Source organism: Enhydra lutris, unplaced genomic scaffold (assembly GCF_002288905.1).
Source record: "Enhydra lutris kenyoni isolate GAN:26980312 unplaced genomic scaffold, ASM228890v2 scaffoldscaffold28, whole genome shotgun sequence".
NCBI classification, from domain to species: Eukaryota; Metazoa; Chordata; class Mammalia; order Carnivora; family Mustelidae; genus Enhydra; species Enhydra lutris.
In genome coordinates this window covers 21409773-21430299 of record NW_019154112.1, presented here as the reverse complement: position 1 = coordinate 21430299, position 20527 = coordinate 21409773, and the positions used below count along the sequence as shown (strand labels likewise).

General features: G+C 35.7%; 1 protein-coding gene across 2 annotated transcripts in view; it reads right to left on the bottom strand.

Moving 5' to 3' along the window:
- The window catches only part of LOC111152343 (bone morphogenetic protein 5), a 115252-nt gene extending 95140 nt beyond the window's left edge, over positions 1 to 20112 (bottom strand). Inside the window, exon 1 of one of the 2 annotated variants that reach the window (XM_022510846.1) lies at positions 19569 to 20112. In XM_022510846.1, the coding sequence (XP_022366554.1) occupies positions 19569 to 20058 (490 nt within the window). In that variant the 5' untranslated portion in view covers positions 20059 to 20112. The remainder of the gene's footprint in view (positions 1 to 19568) is intronic. The other variant, XM_022510845.1, reaches the window with a different exon arrangement.
- Positions 20113 to 20527: the final 415 nt, after the last annotated feature.

Below are 20527 nucleotides of genomic sequence, written 5' to 3'. Positions count from 1 at the left end.
TTATCCAAGTATGCTGATTTATTAAAAATTTCTAGGTAGCCATATTTTTAGCATTCTGGGCCAGTTTATGCGGCATTCACTTTCTGTTTCATTTTTTTTTTCCCACCCATCCACGAATGACAAAGCTTCAAACCTTTGAAAAATAATGTTTTGGGCAAACTTTTAATAATTACCAATGTTGTTCACTTATTCATGTTTCTCAATTGCTGAGGTAGCTCATTAAGATTTTCAGCTGATTAGCAGAGAGTTAATGTAGTAATCTATAAAGTGTTAAGTCAATATTTATAATTATATATTATTTCTCTTTGTATTATTTTTCTTTTCTATTTTGCTAATATTTGCCAGAAACTTGTTGATTATTTGGTCTTCTGAATTAACAGCTCTTAGATTATTTACTTCTACAGTTTGTTTTCTCATTCAGTACATTTTGTCTTTATTTCTATGTCACTCTTTTAGGATTTATGTGGTAAATTGAATAGATGCTTAATTATTTTTTTTTAGATTTTATTTGTTTATTGGAGAGAAAGTGAGCAAGAGAGAGAGAGCAGGAACAGGGGCAGAGGGAGAGGGAGAAGCAGACTCCCCGCTGACCAGGGAGCTTGACGTGGGGCTCCATCTCAGAGCCCTGGGGTCATGACTGAGCCAGCCTAGAATACTTAATTTATTTATCTACATATATATTTCCATTTTTCCTTTTAGGACACAAGCTCTGAAGGCATGAATTTATCACAGAGTTTAGTTTTGGCAACCACTGTTGTTTTGATACATTTTCATGTATTATGGCATTTTCTAAATCTTATTCTTTAAACATTTAACTTCTCTCTTAATTTAGCCAAAAGATCTATTTTTTAAAAAGATAATCTATATTTTATGAATATGTAATTATAAATATGACATATGAAATACCTATCTCTTTGTAATTTTGTTTTAAGTAAGCTCTACACCTAACATGGGGCTTGAACTCAGGACCCTGAGATCAAGAGTCTCATGGTCTATAGACTAAGCCAGCCAGGCTCTCCCTGTAATTTACTTTTACAAATGAAACATGTTAGTTGATCTATGGCTTTTGACAAATGCAGAGTTCTGTGACCACCACCACAATCAAAATACAGAATGGTTCCGTCACTGTCTTAAAGCTCCATTAGTAGTCAATTCCTTGTCTACATTTAATCCATGGCAAACACTCATGTGTTCCCCATCTCTAGAGTTTTGTTTTATCCAGAATTTAATATAAGGAAACCATACAATATGTAGCCTTTTGGGTCTGATATATCTCACTTAGCAAAATGTGTTTTAGATTTATCTGTTTTAGATAAACAGATAGAACTATTTATTAATGGTTCTCTCCTTTATGGTTGAGAACTTCATTGAATGGATGCACTACTATTTGTTTAACCATTCAGTTATTAAAGGACAATTAATTCTTCCTGCTTTGGGGTAATGATGAAGAGAGTTTCTATTGGCATTTATGTATAGGTTTTTCTGTGACCTAGGATAATATTGCTCTAGAGTAAATATCTACAAGTGAGATTTCTGGATCACAATGGCAAGTGTATGTGTAATATATAAGAAACTCACGATTTTTTTTAAATAGTCCTATCATTTTGCATTCCTGCCAACAATTTTTAAGAGTTCTATATCCTTGCCAACACTGGTTGGTGTTTTTATTTTTTATTTTTTTCATTTTTCCATCTTAGCCATTTCTAGGACACATAGCGGCATCTTACTGCAGTTTTAATTAATATTTTCCTAAGACTGATGATGCTAAACATGGTTTTAGGTGCTTCTGGATATCCATAACTTTTATATTTTAGAATTTGTATGTCATAGGATTAGTGATTTATCTAAACATCCCATGGATTCTCAAAAAATGTGTATCTTTATGCCATCTGACACATATCAATATATTTCAAAGTGCAATCCTTGAGATGTGTCAATTAATGTAACTTTATTACATTATTCAAGTATATCATTACTTTATATTTGTATATGTGCTCTACTATGTAGTTTTAAATGTGTGGTAGGAGTTCATATAACAATTTTGTTTCTACCAACTTGTACTCATCCTTCCAGAATTGGATGTTTTATGCATTTTGATTTCTCACTTTCCTTATAAAGAACAGTGCTAAAGCTTGGTTGAGTTTTATATGGTTTGTGATCATAGTGACTGGTTCTGCTTCATGTTATTTATTTTCCTTGGAATTCTAGGCTTGCTATCATAAAATTCCGACCCCTGCTTTCTTCTACTTGCACAGCCCTCAGACATTGTCTGCATCCCTTGATTCAGAATTTATCTAATTATTTGATTGTCACTTCAGTCCAATTACTATTGTAGTTAGCACACTATCATATCTAAATTTGGATCTCTGTTTCTGAAATATCTTTTCAAAACTATACCACGTTACAGTGTCAAAACTCAAAAAGTTACTATGTATGACGGAAAACTTTTCAAAGCTAAGAGAGGTGGATAAAATGATGAATGTGTATAATGAAGAAATATGAATTTAGAGACCATATTTTACTCTAACAAATACACAGATGTACCCTGGGATTTTTCCATAACCTCAGATATCCCTCTCAACCTAGAAGGTGCAAAAGAGGTCAAGGAGTTGAAATTGGATTGTGAATATTCCACAATTATTGGGATCATCTCAATAACTGCAGATGACCAAAAAAAAAAAAAAAAAAAAAAAAGTGATTCTGAAATATCTTGGGCTTCTTATAAGCAATGAAGACTCAGACTCAAAAATCAAACTTGGATACTAAACTGGGGGATGTAATTTGTGGCCAAATGTTGGTAATTGCTTGTGCATTAAAACATAATACATGCATGTATTTAGTACTCCTTCTCTGCAATCCCAAAATGAGTCTTTAAAGTAGTATAATCTATGAGATACTTGGGACACTTCAGCATTCCAATTGTTCTTAGGTCATATGTGTCTGCATGTTTTATAATTAAATTACAGAGCATTTGGGCATAAGTTTATTTAGAGCAAATCCATTTGCTCAGCTGATTTTAATTCTCAAACTGGGTCTCCTCAAAGACCATGAATTCCCCATTTTTCTTAATTTCTATTTCAGTAATCTGCCACGGCATGCCTTCAAGCAATTCTTTCTAAAATGGAATGTGGGAGATAGATTTTACAAACTCTTAAGTATTTGAAAATGTTTTTATGTGACTGTTATATGCAAATGACAAGTTAGGGGAAAAGTAAAAATCAAGCATAAAAATGGGAAAAAGGTGAATAATTATTAAATATTTAGTCACAGGAGGGATTTCTAAGCATAAGCAACCATGAAATAAGGCAAATTAAAAAATGAACAAAAATAACATAGAACTTCCCAAAGAGAAAATATAAGTGGATAACAGACATGTAAAAAAAATCAATCTTAGAAGAAATATAAACTTTTTTAAAAACATGAGTTTTAGATTATTAAAAATGTAAATATATCATATAATTTAGGTTTCAGTTTGATAAAAATAGCATTAGCATTTACTTGCTGTTGCATGTATAAAAGAAACAAATTTACTAAAACAATTTAGTAATATATTTCAGGAGATTTAAAAAAACAATGATTGAATGATTCATTTTCTAAGAACATACTTTAAGAAAATAATCAGAAAGTGTCAGCGATGTTTACAAAACTTACAGATACAGATAAACATTGTAACAGAGTATATGATAGTAAAAACTGGAAAAACTGCATGTCCTGTAATGAAAGAATGTTTATAGAAATGCTGAATTATTGAGGTGAAATATTTGTCATCAAAAATATGCTCATAAAGAACAAATAAATAAACAAGAAAAATCATATACTAAAAAATAAGAAAAACTAAGCACCCAGAAATAAATCCATGCTTATGGGCAAAAAGACAAAAGAGGCAAGAATATATAATGTGAAAAAGACAGTCTGTTCAATAAATGGCTCTGGGAAAACTGGACAGCTACATGCAAAAGAATGAAACTGGACCATTTTCTTATACTATACACAAAAATAAACTCAAAATGAATTAAATACCTAAAAGGTGAGACCTGAAACCATAAAACTCCTAAAAGAAAACATTCGCAGTAGTCTCTTGGACATAGGCCTTAGCAAAGTATTTACAAATATGTTTCCTCAGACAAGGGAAACAAAATGAAAAATAGACTATGGGGACTTCACCAAAATAAAAAGGTTTACACAGCTACAGAAACCATCCAGAAAACAAAAAGGCAACTTACAAAAGGGGAGAAGAGATTCACAAATGATTTATCCAATAAGAGGTTAACATTTAAAATATGTAACTGAACATAATAAAAAATAAAATGTGTAAAGAATTTATACAACTTGACACACACACACACACACACACACACACACGTCCAAATAAAAATGGGCAGACAACTTGAACAGACGTTTATCCAAAGAAGACCTACAGATGGCCAGCAGACACATGAAAAGATGCTCAACATCACTCATCATCAGGGAAATGCACATCAAAACATCAATGAGGTATTACCTCACACCTGTCAGAATGGCTAGTATCAAAAAGACAAGGAATAAAACTTATTGGTGAGGATGTGGAGAAAAGGGAACCCCATTGCACTGTTGGTGGGAATGTAAATTCCCTATGTAAATCCACCTACTATGGAAAACAGTATGGAGGTTCCCCAAAAATTTAGAAATGGAAACACCGTATGATCCAGTAATTCCACACGGGGTACTTATTCAAAGAAAATGCAAACACTAATTCAAAAAGATATATGCACCCCTATGTTCATTGCAGCATTATTTACAATAGCCAAGATATAGAAGCAACCTAAGTGCCCATTGACAGATGAATGATAAAGATGTGGTGTGTTATTCAGCCACACAAAAGAATGAAATCTTGCTATTTATGACAACATGGAGAGACCTAGAGGGTATTATGCTAAGTGAAATAAAACAGAGGAAGACAAATACCATATGGTTTTGCTTATATGTGGAATCTACAAAACAAAACAAACAGATTCAGAGATATAGAAAACAAATAGTTGGTTGCCAAAGGGGTGAGGTGTGGGGGGATAGGTGAAATAGGTGAGGGGATTAAGAGGTACAAGCTACCAGTTATAAAATAACTAAATCAAGGGAGATGAGAAATATAGCATAGGGAACACAGTCAATAATATTGTAATAACTTTGTATGTTGACAGAAAGTAACTGCATTTATTGTAGTGAGCATTGCATAATGTATAGAATTGTAAATCACCATATCCTGTACCTGAAACTAATATAACATTGTATATTCGTGATACTTAAATGGTTAAAAAAAAAAAGCCTTTTAAAGAACAAAGGGTATAATACATTATACAAACATTGTTCAACCTGATGAAAAAGTTGTATTTTTTTAAAGTATAGAAGAAAATATATGAAAGTTTGAAGAATGGTTGGTTCTAGACAGTGGAATTAAAATGTTTCTCCTGCTTCATTTTAATCTGGATGTAAAGTAACCACAGAATCAACAAATATCTTAATGCCCTGCTTGCCCTATCTCCAAAATGGCTTTTATGAACTGGTATTTCCACATGCAAGAACATTTCTCAGAATGAGTTCCCCATTACACTAGGCACCATGGTGCTCTGTTAGGCGAGTCCCAGAGCGTAAAGTGCTTATGAAACCAGGCGATCATCCCTCCTTGAGGAGATTCACAATGCTCATCAGCACAATAAAGATACTGAGAAGTCTCCTCTTGGAAATATCGAAATTGATTTAATTACCATTTCTCAGCAAAGTCCACGCTGATTTGACTATCAAATTTCAGATAACAACTCTTAAGAAGACATGGCAATGCTTTCAAAGAAACACACTTTAGGAAGGCCATCTGTATGGCTCAGTCAGTTAAGCAGCAGACTCTTGATTTTGGCTCAGGTCATGATCTCACAGGTGGTGAGAAACAACCCTGCGTGGGGCTCTGTGCACAGTGGCGAGTCTGCTTAAGGATTCTCCCCCTTGCTCCTCCCCCCACTGGTTCACACTCTGTCTCAAATAACTAAATCTAAAAAAAAAAAAAAAAAAAAAAAAATTTTTTTAAAAAAAAAAAAAAAAAAAAAGAAAATGACAAAGAGTTTGATTGTGATTGAAGTGCCCAAGAGATTTAAATAATTATGAGTCAACATGGGCCTTAGTTATTTAGTCACCATCAATGAAGATGAATTAAAACTAAACATGATTTTTGACCTCTTCCTGAGCAATCATTTTATCACATGTCTTCCTAAGTACATCTCAGTTTGAATAATTAAAAATCAAATACTGAGACCATTGATACTTTTTATGTTACAATCTATAGGTTGTGTAGGTGTGGTCAGGTAAAGCCAAATAGAGAAAGAGATAAAGAGACAGAATAGTTACACAGACTAGCAGGTGACATCCTAAGTGCTCATCTTTACTCTGCTGCTATCACTTGGCTTGCTTTGCAAAGCAGAGATTAACGGTCAGGAGTTTTGATACAGGTTGACATGTTAGCTATGATACTTGCTTTTTATAATTCCTCTTGATTGCTGAGGAGAGCTGAAAATGAATTATCTTCATGAGCTTCATCACTTTGTTTTGAGAAATGTTGTCAACCCAAAATGCTTCCTTTTGGAAAAAAAAAATTAATTATCTCAAGGCCTTAGCCTCTAATTCATAATACACCCGAGGAGGAGAAAGAATGTATTTAGCGTTCATGTGGTTTGGGGAAATGAGTGAGCTCATTTTACACACGCAAGTTGTAGCTGCTACACAGATTAAGAGATATGTATTAAACATGGAGGGCTCAGTGTTGGATAGAACACAGAGGAGATGTCAGCCATAACTAGTAGGACAAAGCCAAGGTTACCTACAGCAAGAGGAATTTCCTAATCTGTAGGTTGTAGGGGGTCCTGAAGCCCAAACATTCACTCAGCAGTCTTCTCATGAGATTCTCTGGCCAATACAGGCTTGGGTCAGAAAAGGTAGGCCAAGGACATTTATCCAAGGCTGGACACCATGCTCCAGGGGCCTTCATACTGGCCAGCAGACTGGTAGTTGCCCAGCATCCAAATGAACCCACTATTGGTTTGTGCCAGTCTCCGACGACAGCTTTTGAGGTCTTTTACTGTTTGTAACTTTGATATTCTGCCTCTCTTCCATTTTGCTAAGCATTACTCCTCTTCTTGCCAAGTCTATCTTCTGAAGTTGGGAATCAACACAGATCACATTTCCTTTCCTCAGTTGGTTGCAGGGCTCCAGGGTCGGTACCACTGGTGTCTGCAGAGTGCTGCCTGTCCCTCTGCCTGTGAGTATTGTGAGTATTTGCCTCTTTCCAAAGGCCACAGCATCCCAGTTAGGAGAAAGTCCTGGGAGAGCCCACCTCCAGGGATAAGACTCTTAGCAATCTCACTATTTCACAATTTTTCCCTAAAATATAAAACATGACCAATGAAGTGAAAATATCCCAATACTTGAAATGATGGGGAAATATATAGAACTTTACAAGGAGGTTAAACAATGTCCCAGTGACAACCTTCCCCATTGCATTCACAAAGACGACCCAGCACAGCAGTGAAGAGCTTGGACTCTGAATCCAGTTCCTCCTCTTACGAGATGTGGAACTTGGGACAAAGGACTTAACATCACTGGGTCTCACTTTCCTCATCTCTGATTGGGCTCATGTTGTGAGAGTTAATTGAGTTATACTTGAAATGCTGTTAGCGCCCTGTCTGGCACCTCCCAAGCCCTGGATAAGGGCTACCTGGAGGACACGAATTTCAAGGAGAGCAGACATCATGACCTGCCTTGAGCTCTTCTCCTCTTCTTAGTATTTCACTTGGGGAATCTGGTGTTTTGTAGCTATGATGATTATTCCGTGATGGCGGGCCAGCAGATTTGGATCTGTGTTTTGCTGCAATATTTACTCCATGGACCCAGCAGCCTGATGGTGAAGAGTAACCCACTAGTAAAATATTAATCCATTTTCCCTCATAATCCCATCATATGTGAAGCAATAATTGCCTAATGCCTAATATCCTGAGTAAATTCAAAGTAATGGAAGCAAAGAGGTCTTTATACCAATTCTTGGAACTCTCTACCCATTTTGACTTTAGAAAATGTGTCTCCACTGACTCAGAGTATCACTTGAATCCACATCATGTTCAGTGTGTACAGGAACAAAGTAAACACTGGACACAACCTTGTTAGCACACAAACAAAGAAGTAAGTGAAGGTCAGGGGTCAAGATGTAGCCCGGATCAAACAACTTCTTTTTGAAAAACTCTATGACATTTTGCCCTTCTTTCCTCAGTACAACACAAAAAAAAAAAAAAAACGATGAGTGCTTAAGCCCAATGTATGCTTCTGGAATGTGCAGGAAGCAAACAGTGTTTTTAAATACTACCTTTAAAATCACCAGAGCCTCCGTATAAGTAAAAAAAACCCACAGCTTAAAAAATACAGGTTTCTGAAAGAGCCCCCAAGCTTTGCTGAAGCTGGGTTCTACCTGTGTTCTATGCCTTTTGGACGAATAGTCTTCCCAATGTTCTGTTTGCTGGTAACAGGCTTTTATTTTTTTTTTAATTTGTTTGTTTATTTATTTTAAATTAATGTAAAGGGATTGAGATTTGAAAAAATATTTTCCCCATACCCAGAAGGTTCATTATACATGGTTATTTAAATAACAAAACACATTCTTGCAGATAATGTCAGTGAGTGCTTTTAATTGTACAGGGTGCTGGAATTTTTGTGTGGATTTTTTCAAAGTATGTGACATTGAGCAAAAAAATCCTGGCACAAGAACCAGGGATTCTGGGCCTAGACCTCGCTCCTCTTGCCTTGTGATGTTGGCAGTGAAAGAGGCACAGTCTTTCGCACAGTGCCTGACCCCATAGTAGGTAATCAGCTTCTATTTGTCAAACGACTGAATGAATGACCTTTCAGAGCTCTAGTTTCCAGAGCTGTCAACTGTGGAATCGTATCTACTTCCGCAAGGGCTAGACAATGCAGATAAAACCACATAAGGTACATAATGACGCTTTCCAGAAGTATAAACCATTATCGTCATTGCGATTAAAAATTACACCTTTTTCAAAAGTAGGTTACCGAGCTAAATCCCAGTAGCCAGACAGATCACAGTGCCAGTATGGATTCTGCCATTTATCAGTTGGGTGACCTTTGTAAGTTATTGAATCTCTGCTCATGTCTCAATTTTCACATCAACAAAATAGGAGAAGAAAAATATTTATGCATACAATTGAGATGCAAATTAATTGACATAATATATGCAAATCACTCAGTCCAGTTTCTGGCATAAGAATTATATTTATTGTTGTTTTTGTTGCTTTAATTACTACTGCTACAACTATACTATAATTTAAATGATATGGATGTGACAATGTCCTATATTTTAAATGTATCACATGCACACATGCTGGAATGATAATGGTTTGCTTAATTTGGATAAATTCTTCCTCAAAGTAACTGTTAACAGTAGAATGATAACTGTTTGGACACAGCAATATGGAAGAGAAAAATCTTACATGTTGATTTGAATAGATCAAAAAATATATATATAGTTAGAATCCATATTTTATTTTAAGAACATTACTCATCACAGTGAAATAGTAGATCATCTTTCAGCATGCTATCAAATAATGAAAAAAAAAACAGTAAATTCAGGTTTCCCCACTCAATGTATTATAAAATATCAAAAGTCAATGTGATGACTTTACAATATGTATATTGTAAACATGTATGCCGTTTGTTCAACTTTCCTGATTAAACCCATAAGTTCCCATCCTAATTCAAAATATTATAACAGAAAGCAATTCAAGAAAAGTAATAAAAAAATGTGAATGTCATCTGAACACAAAACAAAACAGCCCAGTCTAGGAAAGTCAAAATACTTAAAGCTAAATGGTATTAAATAGAAACAAAATTATGATAATACAAATAGTAATAAGAACTGCCTCAAATTAGAAAAACACAAATTCAAACATGATTTGAATTACATACAATATGAAAATTTCCTGGATTGAGTAATCATTTGAACAGAGTGGCTTTTCTATTTACAGTTAGGAGTTTATTCACCGAGATTTTCATCATAAATCAACTTTTTAAAAAACTAAAACTAAAAAAAAAGTTGACTTACGAAAATTAGCATTAAAACTCAAGACATTTTTTCCTCTTTCAAAGGGTCTTTTAGAGAGTGCCCATGCCTTCACAACCAAATATTTTCAAATTGTATAATATCCCTTTGGCCACAATCAGTTTCCCCTTCCCCGTAACAAACAAATAGGACAGATAATATCTGGAACTAAAGTAAAACCATGGGTTCATTCGAAGAATCTGAGCAAAGGTAACATGAAAAGCCCCTCTCAGTGGTACATCACAGAAACTGTTGCCTTTGGGAGCTCAAAGGGAAGGCCCGCAGTTACCTATAGGCTCTGTCGAGGACTGGCCTCTTTTTCCAGGATACCCAGATGAGGGAATGCAATCTACCAACAGTCCAACTCCAAGACAGAGTCAAGGAAATTCAAGGGTTCATTTTCTTTTGGGTAGAGGAAAAGTCATGGGCATAATATTCCACAATTCCAGCAAGGATTTATTTGTCAGTCTGGCGGCCTGGGTGTCGATCTCCTCTGACACTAGAACACCATAGACTCAATTCTAGTACAACTAGTTGTAGCAAGAGTGGTTGCTGTGCATTGAGTACTTCTCTCACGAGGCTTACAGGCCTATAACCTCACCTAAGTACAATTCTGTATTAGGACCTCCACTTGACAGAGAAGGCAACAGTCCCAGTAAAGCGACATAGTTTGCTCAAGGATATGCAGCTGTGCAAAGCTGGTATCCCAAAACCCCTACACTTACACCCTACGGAGACAGTTAAAGAACTAAATGATCCCTGTTCCCTCTGAGCAAAGAAAACATCTATAACAGGAGCCATAAAGCCTATCTAATTGACGACCTTCCTTCTTCCTCACTAAGTAAGTCTTCAGTGTCTGCATCAAGGTTATTTGTAGAAGAGCCTACACAGTTTCCAAGTTGAACCCTCTCTTCCACGGCTTGTGGTAATTACAGATGTAAAATCGGGTTAAAATTGCCATCCTTAGCACTTAGAAGGGGAACGTAGACAATACGGGAAAGGCACCTTTCTCCTGTGCGCTTGTATGTGATTCAAGGATGGGGGCGAGGGGGGTGTATGGCTTTGAGTCCCAAGAAAGCTGCCAGAGATTGAGGGTAGCAAAGAACAACAATAATCCCAATTTGCCTCATCCTGACATTTCTGCCTGTTACATTACCTGGGGAGGAGATCGTCTGATTGTACCCGGAATTCAAAATGCTTTAACACACAGTCATGGGTCACTTCAGGAAGGAAGACATAAGATTGAGAACGAGCAGACCTAAAGATTGAAAAAATCGTCTGTTTTTGGTATTTGCTCTGTGTATTTGCATGAACTGGTGCTTTCTATTCGGAGTTTTCTGGTTGGCGTTTGCAGTCCACCGTTTGTCATGGGATCTGCAAGTGCTACTTCTCCCGGGATTTTTGGTTTTTGTTGTTAATTTCAGTTTGTTCTAAAATAGTTTTAATATATCATGTGATCCTGCTGATCTCTATACAATTTAAAAGTTTTTCAACACATCATGTCTATTCTGCCATTTCACCAACTGGTGAAGTTAATAACTCCTACACGAAATCATGATTTTATCTTGAATTTTATAATAAATTAGTAGGGCAAAGGTTAACATATGTGTGCACAAATATATGCACACACACAGACATATAACTAACTTGCACTGAAACTGAGGTAATTCTGGAACTTCCATTGACTAAACACTTAATATTCATCTACCGATTCGTGCCGAAGATTTTCAGTTCGTGCCTCAAGAACCGCTCTCCACTTTTTTCTCCTCTGCTCTCAGCACCAGGAAGCTGACTGCCATGAGCTCCACCAGGAGGCTCCAGGGCTCTGTGGCTTTTGGTGCCGAAGAGAACATGGCAGAAAAGTAGGGGTTGAGTATTTAGTCCTTGGTTTCCCTCCCTGCTGAGTATTTCAGGATTGGCTGCATGGCATTCCTCTCACAAAGGCCACAGTTCCTGGCAGGATATCTTCCCCACGCAGCTCTCCTCTGAGTTTTCTGGTAATGGTTTCTGCTCCCTGCCCAGAAGGACTGACAGAAGGCTCCTCTGCTGTTCTGGAGCTGCATTATCCCCTATTTTGCCAGAAAGCTCTACCCACAGCATGATCAACATTACAGCATTAGGTAAACTCTCCTCAGATGATTCAGCTTGCACATACTCTCTCTTTCCTTCTGGGACACTGATCCACCCCTGAGGATAAGAAAGGATGAATAGGGCACGATTCCTGCCGTCACAACATGTAATCAAATACGCAGGGCTGGCTTCTCTGGAAGGTCACCTGGGCAGTTGCACAGGCCCCACACTCAGAAGGACCTCATGCCTGAGCTTATGATCTGCTGCCACTAGGCTGGAATGCTCGATAATTTTTGAACAAGAGGCCCCAGATTTTGATTTTGCACTGGGCTCCACAGACTACTTAGCCACTCTTGCAGATGCCAGAGCAGACTTGGGATAAGTGCAACACTGGTAACAGTTTAACAGCTCTTGGCTGAGGGCTCACTATGTCCCAACTGCTATTCTTAAAATTACATTTGTATTCATTCATTTCATCCTCTCCACCCCCAATGAGGAAGGCATGCTCATTATTGGCATGTTTTAGGTAAGGAACCAGGGACACAGAGAGGATTTAAGTAACATGCCCAAGGTCACACTGCTAGAAGGTGTAGAATATGGGACTCCAATTCAGGCATTGGAGCTTCTTCTTTGCTACTCTACTTCTGCGATAGAAACACCGAAAGGAACACAATCACGTTTAACCTATCATTAAACCCTGAAGCCATGTGAGCCGTAATAGGCCACGCACTTAAGACTGGCAATAACAGTGTCTCCTACATAGGAAGGCTAATCACAAAGTCACAATAGGGACGGAACACCTGTGCATAGCAAGCAAAATTGAGTTTTTCATATCATACAGCATAAGAAGAGCTGAACAGGTTTGTAAATGTTAAGAAATCCTCTCATTTTTGACCTCTTAGTTCTGAATAAAATCTAGATGAGACTTAAATCTGCTTATCTTGCCTTTCTCAATCTTTTTTCTTTATTCCTAACAACTCGAGGAAAGCTGGGAAACAACAAGAACAATAAAAGTTATTTACTTCCAGAAAGAAGTAAACACACTAAGAGAGAGTTTAATTCGATTCACGTATTTCTAAAATACAGGGTTGCTTCTTCTCCTGCAAGCACCAATATTTTGCGGCTTATAAAAAGAAAAACGAAAGGCCACATCATCATGAAGACAGGGATCCTCAGTGTTTAGAAATTATAAAACAGCGCACACCCTAGTTTAGTCTCTATACCAAATTATTTAGAACCAGACAAGGTCTTGCTTTTTAAGTTTTGTAATGGAATGTTTACGCAACTCACTGCCTCCCTCTCCTTGGTTATGGGGGGTTGTTGTCATTTTCCTTCTCCCCAAAACCTCTAGAGATCCTTCTGACTAATCAGAGATCTTTTTTTCCCTTCATATTAAACGTCGCACACTTCAATAGATTTTGTTTTCACTTTCTTAGATTATAATTTTACCATTTTAACTCATTTAGACATTATAATTGTACTAATTTAGACAAGACTCCTACCAGTCAAGAGTGACTACCTGATTATGTGGACTCTTACAGACATCTCGGAGAACGGCAGGTAACTACTCCAGTTATTATTTTTATCTTACTGTCACCATTTTAAGATCCACAACTGGACCTTACATATTCCTATCAGACATCAAAAAAAAAAAAAAAAAAAAAAAAAAAAATCACACCATCCCCTTTTCCCCAAATAAATGAGCCATTTGTCAGAGCTGACTGGTGCATTTTAAAGGAGATCTCAGCCAAGGGTATTATTTCAAGAGATGAGCAAATGGGGAAATCCCACAGCCCAGCCAATAAAATATGAACTTAAGGTGCAAAGAAGCACTCATAAATATGGCTTCGAACAAGGGATTCATTGTTTGGCTCCAACCCTTTCAGTGGCTCCTCTGATCTCAGCCCCTCTCCGTGCGTCAGGGAAGCCTCTTCCTTTAACCTGTGGTTTTTTCAAGCTGAGCCACTACATTATTTATGACTGTAAATGTGAGTAGCTCGTCTGTATGCTCCTTGTACACACACACACAGGGCCCCCTCCTTTTTCCCCACTTTGGTATTTTAGTGTGGAAGGATGAAAGGGTTTTCCCCTGGAGCTGATGTGGTTGGGATGTGGAATTAGCTGCTGTGTCATAGTGAGGTGGACTGAGGATTTCCCAACACGCCCTCCACCTGCACACCCCAAGACCAGCCTCTGATGACTCATTTCATTCATTTTCTTTCTCCCAAGGGCTTTTTAAGAAAATTTGTATTTTATTTCTTTCTCTGTCTCATCCTCATTGTTCTCTGCTCTTGATCCTTTTATCCTACCTCGTCCTCCTATCTTCTCAACTTAAAGAAAGGAATTAATCTCTTCATGGATGTGCCATGAGTGTGAAATAAAAATGATGTAAGCTAAAGCATTTCATAAACTAACAGAATTGCATTTTTTTTGTGTCATCTTTGTTCAGCGCTGCAGTTTTTTCTTATTTTTTTCTAACTTTCCCTTACATTTCCCCTTTTAAATTTTAATTATGTAATAAAATAGGGAAGGCAAAAACAATTAAGTTCTGTCAATGGGATCCTCAGGGAGAGGTGAGGAGGCAAAGAAGAATGGGATGGTGGAGAAATAGTTCCAGGGGATGGCAACAGCCAGAGAAGTTCTGATGCCCTGGGGAGCTTTTCTCCTGATGGGTGGAGGCTGCAATTCGCACATCATAACCTTTTCCTTTTCAACTCCAGAGAAACAGGAGACTGTACCTAAATGATCAAGCTGTAACTAATTGATTTTCAGCTAATCTCAGCCTCCAGCTATGAAGAAACAAGGACCAAAAGCGGACCCCAGGAAGGGGTGGGGACAGAAAGAGAGGAGTGCCAAGAAAGCCTGGAGGTAGAGACCATCGAACTAAAGAGGAAAGGCCAAGTCATGTGAGGGAAGGGGGTGAGAGAGGGAGGCAATACTGAAAAAATGGATGAAAGGAGGGAACTGGAAGTAGTGGGTGAGGCCACCCCATGCCCTCTGAATTTATGTTATCATACCTTCACAGTTCCAGCTGTTAATTCTGAATAAACTTTTACAACTGGCTATTTGTGAGTGGCTATTAACATTAGGAAAAATCTTTTAATTAAACTATATGATTATACCTATCACTGCAGCCATGCCTGTCATTTGACAATAATATGGCTTTAAAGAACAAGAATCCCTTGGGTCACGATCATGAATGCAAAAGGTTGTTAAAGAAGAGAGTAGAAAGATTTCCACCCTCCCAAGCCTCTTCTCTCTTCAAAAGTTAAAGGTGTAAAAGAAGTATTGTTTCACCCAATATTAGCATTTGTTATTCCAGGCGGATCTATGAATATGTACTATAATGGTTTTAGACCATCTTGTCAACATTCCCATCACTGCCCCCTCCCCCCAAAAAATCTTGCATGTGTTTATAGGTAAGTTTATGTTACACAAGTGTTAATAACCCTGTTGGAGAGACTACACAGATAGGCATCTTTAGGTAGATCTGTGTATAAATTCCTCTCCACTGGGCACTTGAGTCAGCCAAAAGCAACAATAAATATCAATGATGTCTTTCAAACCTGTCAAACGAGAACATAAGCATTTTTTTCTTCCAGTACCGGGAGAGTTTAATGATTTGGGGAAGTAAGAGGAGAAGGGTTTAACTCAAAGTTTTGAAAGTATTTTTTTTTTTCTATTTCATATCTTAACATGCTAAATATGTTGTTATAAAATATGAAAAAAATCCAAGCAACACATTCATGTACTTTCATCCCTTAGAATTAATACATGTTCTTAAAATATATCTAAGAAGTTTTTGACTCCAAGTCAACTGACCAGAAACCATTAAAAAAACAAAACAAAACAAAACAAAACAAAAAACCCTCCATCTTTATCAGAGAAATACATGTAGACAGGGAACACCATGAAAGTAAATTTCCTGTTTCACTGTTTTTTGTGCTTTCCTCTAAAACATCCACGTGTTGTATCATTTTAATTGTACTATTGCCAAGTAATCAAACAAAATTGTAAAAGATCTTAGAAATACACTACATGTTTATCTTAATGTAAACAGATTTATTTAAAAATTGCAAACAAGTTCCCTAATCTTTTCTTTTATTTGCGTAGATATCTGATGTATAAACTGATCCTTAATATTTTTGAAAAAGATGATTAAAAAAGAAAAGATTTACTAGAAAGATATTTTTGTTCTCAACGAAATGACATGGTATTGACTGAGCAAGGACGCCTGGAATGATCAACAGTTTTAGGGACAAAGCAGAAGAGTCAACCTGTAAAAGCTGAACACTAGAGACTGACAAAAATTGGCCTAAAAATAATGAATCCAATAGAGTGGAAAGTTTCTCTTCACACAATAATTAATATTTGTCTCTTCAGAGTACCCAAATCACTTAAACAAATTAAAGGTCAAAATAAGGTGCTTGTTTTCATGTTCAGTTGTTTATATCAGCATTAAGGCAATTTATTCACATTTTATTTTTTCTTTTAGGAAATTCTCATCTATTTTTCATTTATGAAAAAAAATTAATCTCATCTGGAATTTTTAAAAATAGATTATTTTGTTAAGTGATTCAGAGTTTAATTGATCTTGATGAGCAAAACTAACGTTAGAAAAAATGTCTTTCTGAATGACAAGATAATTCTAGAAAATCCATCATTTGACTTGAAAATGACACAGATTTGTGTTTTTATAAAGGACATATCTTTTTAGTGTAATTCAGCTTATTATGGGAACTGTCAACAGATTCTTTTCACATATTTAAATATCCAGGTGACTTCCTCAATACAAATCCCTTGCTTATGGCTAATTTGATCATTTGCCCTTAGTTTCCACAATATGCATATCTTTTAAGATACTAACATAAATAAATGAACAAAATCCTCCTGAGTCTTTTAAGAACATAAAAAAATACTATTTGTTAATGAATGTTACATTAAGAACCACTGACATTCTTAGTGCAGTTAATCATGATATTACACTTTAACCTTTTCTAAGTCTGCTTTGACCTATTTTATTATGGAAGAAATACAGAAGTTAAAACATTTTACTAAGTAGTGTTTGATTGTAAGCTTTGGATATATTAGAAGGCACAGTCTAAGGTTAAAATAAAGTTGTGGTTCAATTTTCCTCAGAGGCTACTAGAAAAAACTCAGTACCAGAATCAATTTGTCAGTAATTTTACATGAGACATTTAGTTTTGTATTATTAAATAGAGAAAAAGCAATACAATTCATTATTGAGGATAAATCACTATTCAGCAGTTCAAGCATGATAAAAATAAATATCTTCTGAAGTTTATATCTAATATTGTTTCTCTAGAGTAAGATAAATAATTGTGTTTCATGGTATAGTTAGTAAACTGCTTTGTTGTTATAATCCAAACAATACAACCAAAATTTCATTGATTTAAAAATATAAGTATACTTTAATGATAAAAATGGCCCTAAAAGTCACTGACTAAAACTGTTTATTATTGTTTTTGGCTTTCTTATTCTGTGTAAATGTATAAAAAGTAATGGCATACAGATTCAAAAATCCTACTTAATTCCTTCCTAAAACAAATATATTTCTTTTGTGAATGATCAAAATATTTGATTTCAACAAAATATATATTTTAGAACAGATTCATGACTGAGCTATTGTTTTTTAAAATACATGACACAGTCTGCCCTGTCAGATTTTAGGTGACCGGAACTAATTTTTTCAGTGATATGTTTTATGCATATGTAAATCATGCTAGATTGAAATTCTTCTATTAGAATATTAAAACTCCTTTAAATTACTGAATAATACTTTAGAAATTGCAACAAAGTAAAACATCCCATGAGCCACATTGCATATCACTTATACTAGGAAAAAGCAATCAAACTAATTTAAAATTAAACCATATTTCAATGGCTTGAAGGTTCCAAATGAAACCTGTTAATTGTATGTAGAAGAAAAGGCCTCCAGGACACCTGATTAGGGCAACCAATGATGACTTACTGAAACTTATAATAATGAGACCTCTGTCTCTAGCAACACGAAACTTGATTTATTAAGCACCTTATCCTTCATGCTAGGATTGCGAAGAGCAAATGAACAGAGCATATGAAGCAACATGTTTTACAAAAACATTCATGTATTTGAATTTGTTGCTATCTGACTTTTCAAAGACTATTTTCTTTGAGATGTTATACAAGGAAGTTTTTAATTAAGTATGATAAAACATGTCAATTTTAAGTCAAAGCAGATTACAGTTTTCAAACAAAGTTTCGAAAGTTCTTACATTAAAATGTTTCTAATTCTTTCAAGTTGATTACATTTGTTCATAAAATTTTGTCTTCAAAACTGACTATATACCACGTTATTTTTTTGAATGTCTGAAGATAGCGAATTTTCATCTTTAGTCTCTACTAAAACATTTTTAAAAATACAGCCCTGTGAAATCACTCTAAATTGGTAACTCCTTAATATTTTTAAGAGATGAAATACTGGGCACTAATTTACCATTTGATATTGTCAATATTTTAAATCTGCCACAAAAATATCAGCTTTGAGTAAAACATAATTTTTTAAAAAAGTATTCTCTAATAATGCTGCTAATCAAAAAAGTTTTTGATTCATTTTTTTTATCCTAAAGGAAAGGGAAGATTTTGCATAAGTAGAGACCATCATAGCATGTTTTATATTTCTCTTGCTTCTGGAAACAATCAAATGGGTATGATACCGTTTCATCATTAAGAAGTTAAGAAATGTTAGTTTGAAGCTTCTTTTCCAAAGTATTTTTCACACTTTCAGAATCTCTCCCTGAAAATCTTTGATAGTAATCTTTTTCAGAATTATTTGATCTTAGTTAATTGTATGTTGATATTTTCACAATAGCTGACTCGGCCAAATGAGAGTTTTTAGGTGGCAAATAAATGTATACTTACATGTTTGTTAAATTGCTAACAAAAAAATGTTCCAAAAAGACACTTTAGTTTTCAATCTACAAACGCTTCTTTTTTATTTGTATTATTATTTTTTTGCCCATAGCACAGCTATCCTCATAAATTTTCCTTTTTTGTAGACTACTGCCTTATTTATTTACACATTAAAGCATGACTGAAATTTTAACAAGATTTCAAGGACCTAAATCTACCTGACTATAAGTGTTTAATTTTAGCTTTTCATATTTAAAAAATTAAATATATGTACCTGTGTGTATGACTTTGTTGCCTAAAGCAAAATCTTACATTGTATCAATGAAAGAGAGGAAACAGAAGCTGGAGAAGAGAGTTACAGAAAATGACTTTATATAAACATGACCACCTACCAGGCTGCTACTTTACTATTAGAAAAACTTCCACTTAGTAATAACATCGTTTAACAAATAAAAGAACAACATACCTAAATTGACAAAGCTCATGACCATGTCAGCATCATTCAGAAAGTTGGTATCATGTAGGCTGGCTAGAGGTGGGCTCTGGGTGGTCAGAGGAGTCGTTCGAGATAACTGTATGCGACGAGGGTACCCATTGGGAGAAGCTGCATATCCTTTCCTCGCTCCTCTGGTCTCTCCTGCCAGGGATGCCCTCACTGAGTATTCCGACTCTTCGGGATTTTCTTCATTGGCCATAGCATTGTATAGGTCCAGCATAAAGAGAGGTGCAGAGGAAGCTTGTTTTCCAGGTGAAAATGGTCTGGGTCTATGAGGCAAACCCAAGATAGAGAGAATTTCCCTCTGTATTTCCCGTCTTTCGTGGTTCCGTAGTCTTCTATAAATAAAACTGGAGTGAACATGATTGTCTCCCAAACCTCCTTTTGCATAACCCACTAGAACCCAGCAGCTCCAGAGGAAACCCACAATACTCCTAAGTAGAAATACAGTCAGATGCATTTTTGTCCAAAAGCAAAAGTTGATATTTTTAGTCCTTCTTGTCCTCTTTAAAAAAAAAAAAAATCTAAGTTCCTAGGAGGTGCGTTTTCCCAGTAGCTGAAAAAACAAATTTACCTATTCTTCATGACAGTGACATTTCAGAACATAACATCCTCACTGATTTTCCTGTCCTATTTTAAATATTTTGGAATATGTCAAGAATAGTTATTTCTAAGAAAGCTGAAACTTGGATTTCCAATTATCCACAGTTGTTAAGAGTTTTTGCTGCATTGATGTAGCAGAAGACAGATAAAATTATTTGATCAGATGACCTATGCATTCCTATAGGAATTTATGGTAATCAGGCCTTTGGTATTTGAATCAAGGAAAGTTGATCTTCTGATAAACTGTAGTTCCCAAAGTTATCTTCACTTGCTCTTGAGTTCTTCTCAACCCTTGAGCTCTTTCCAAGACAAATCCTGATTTCTGA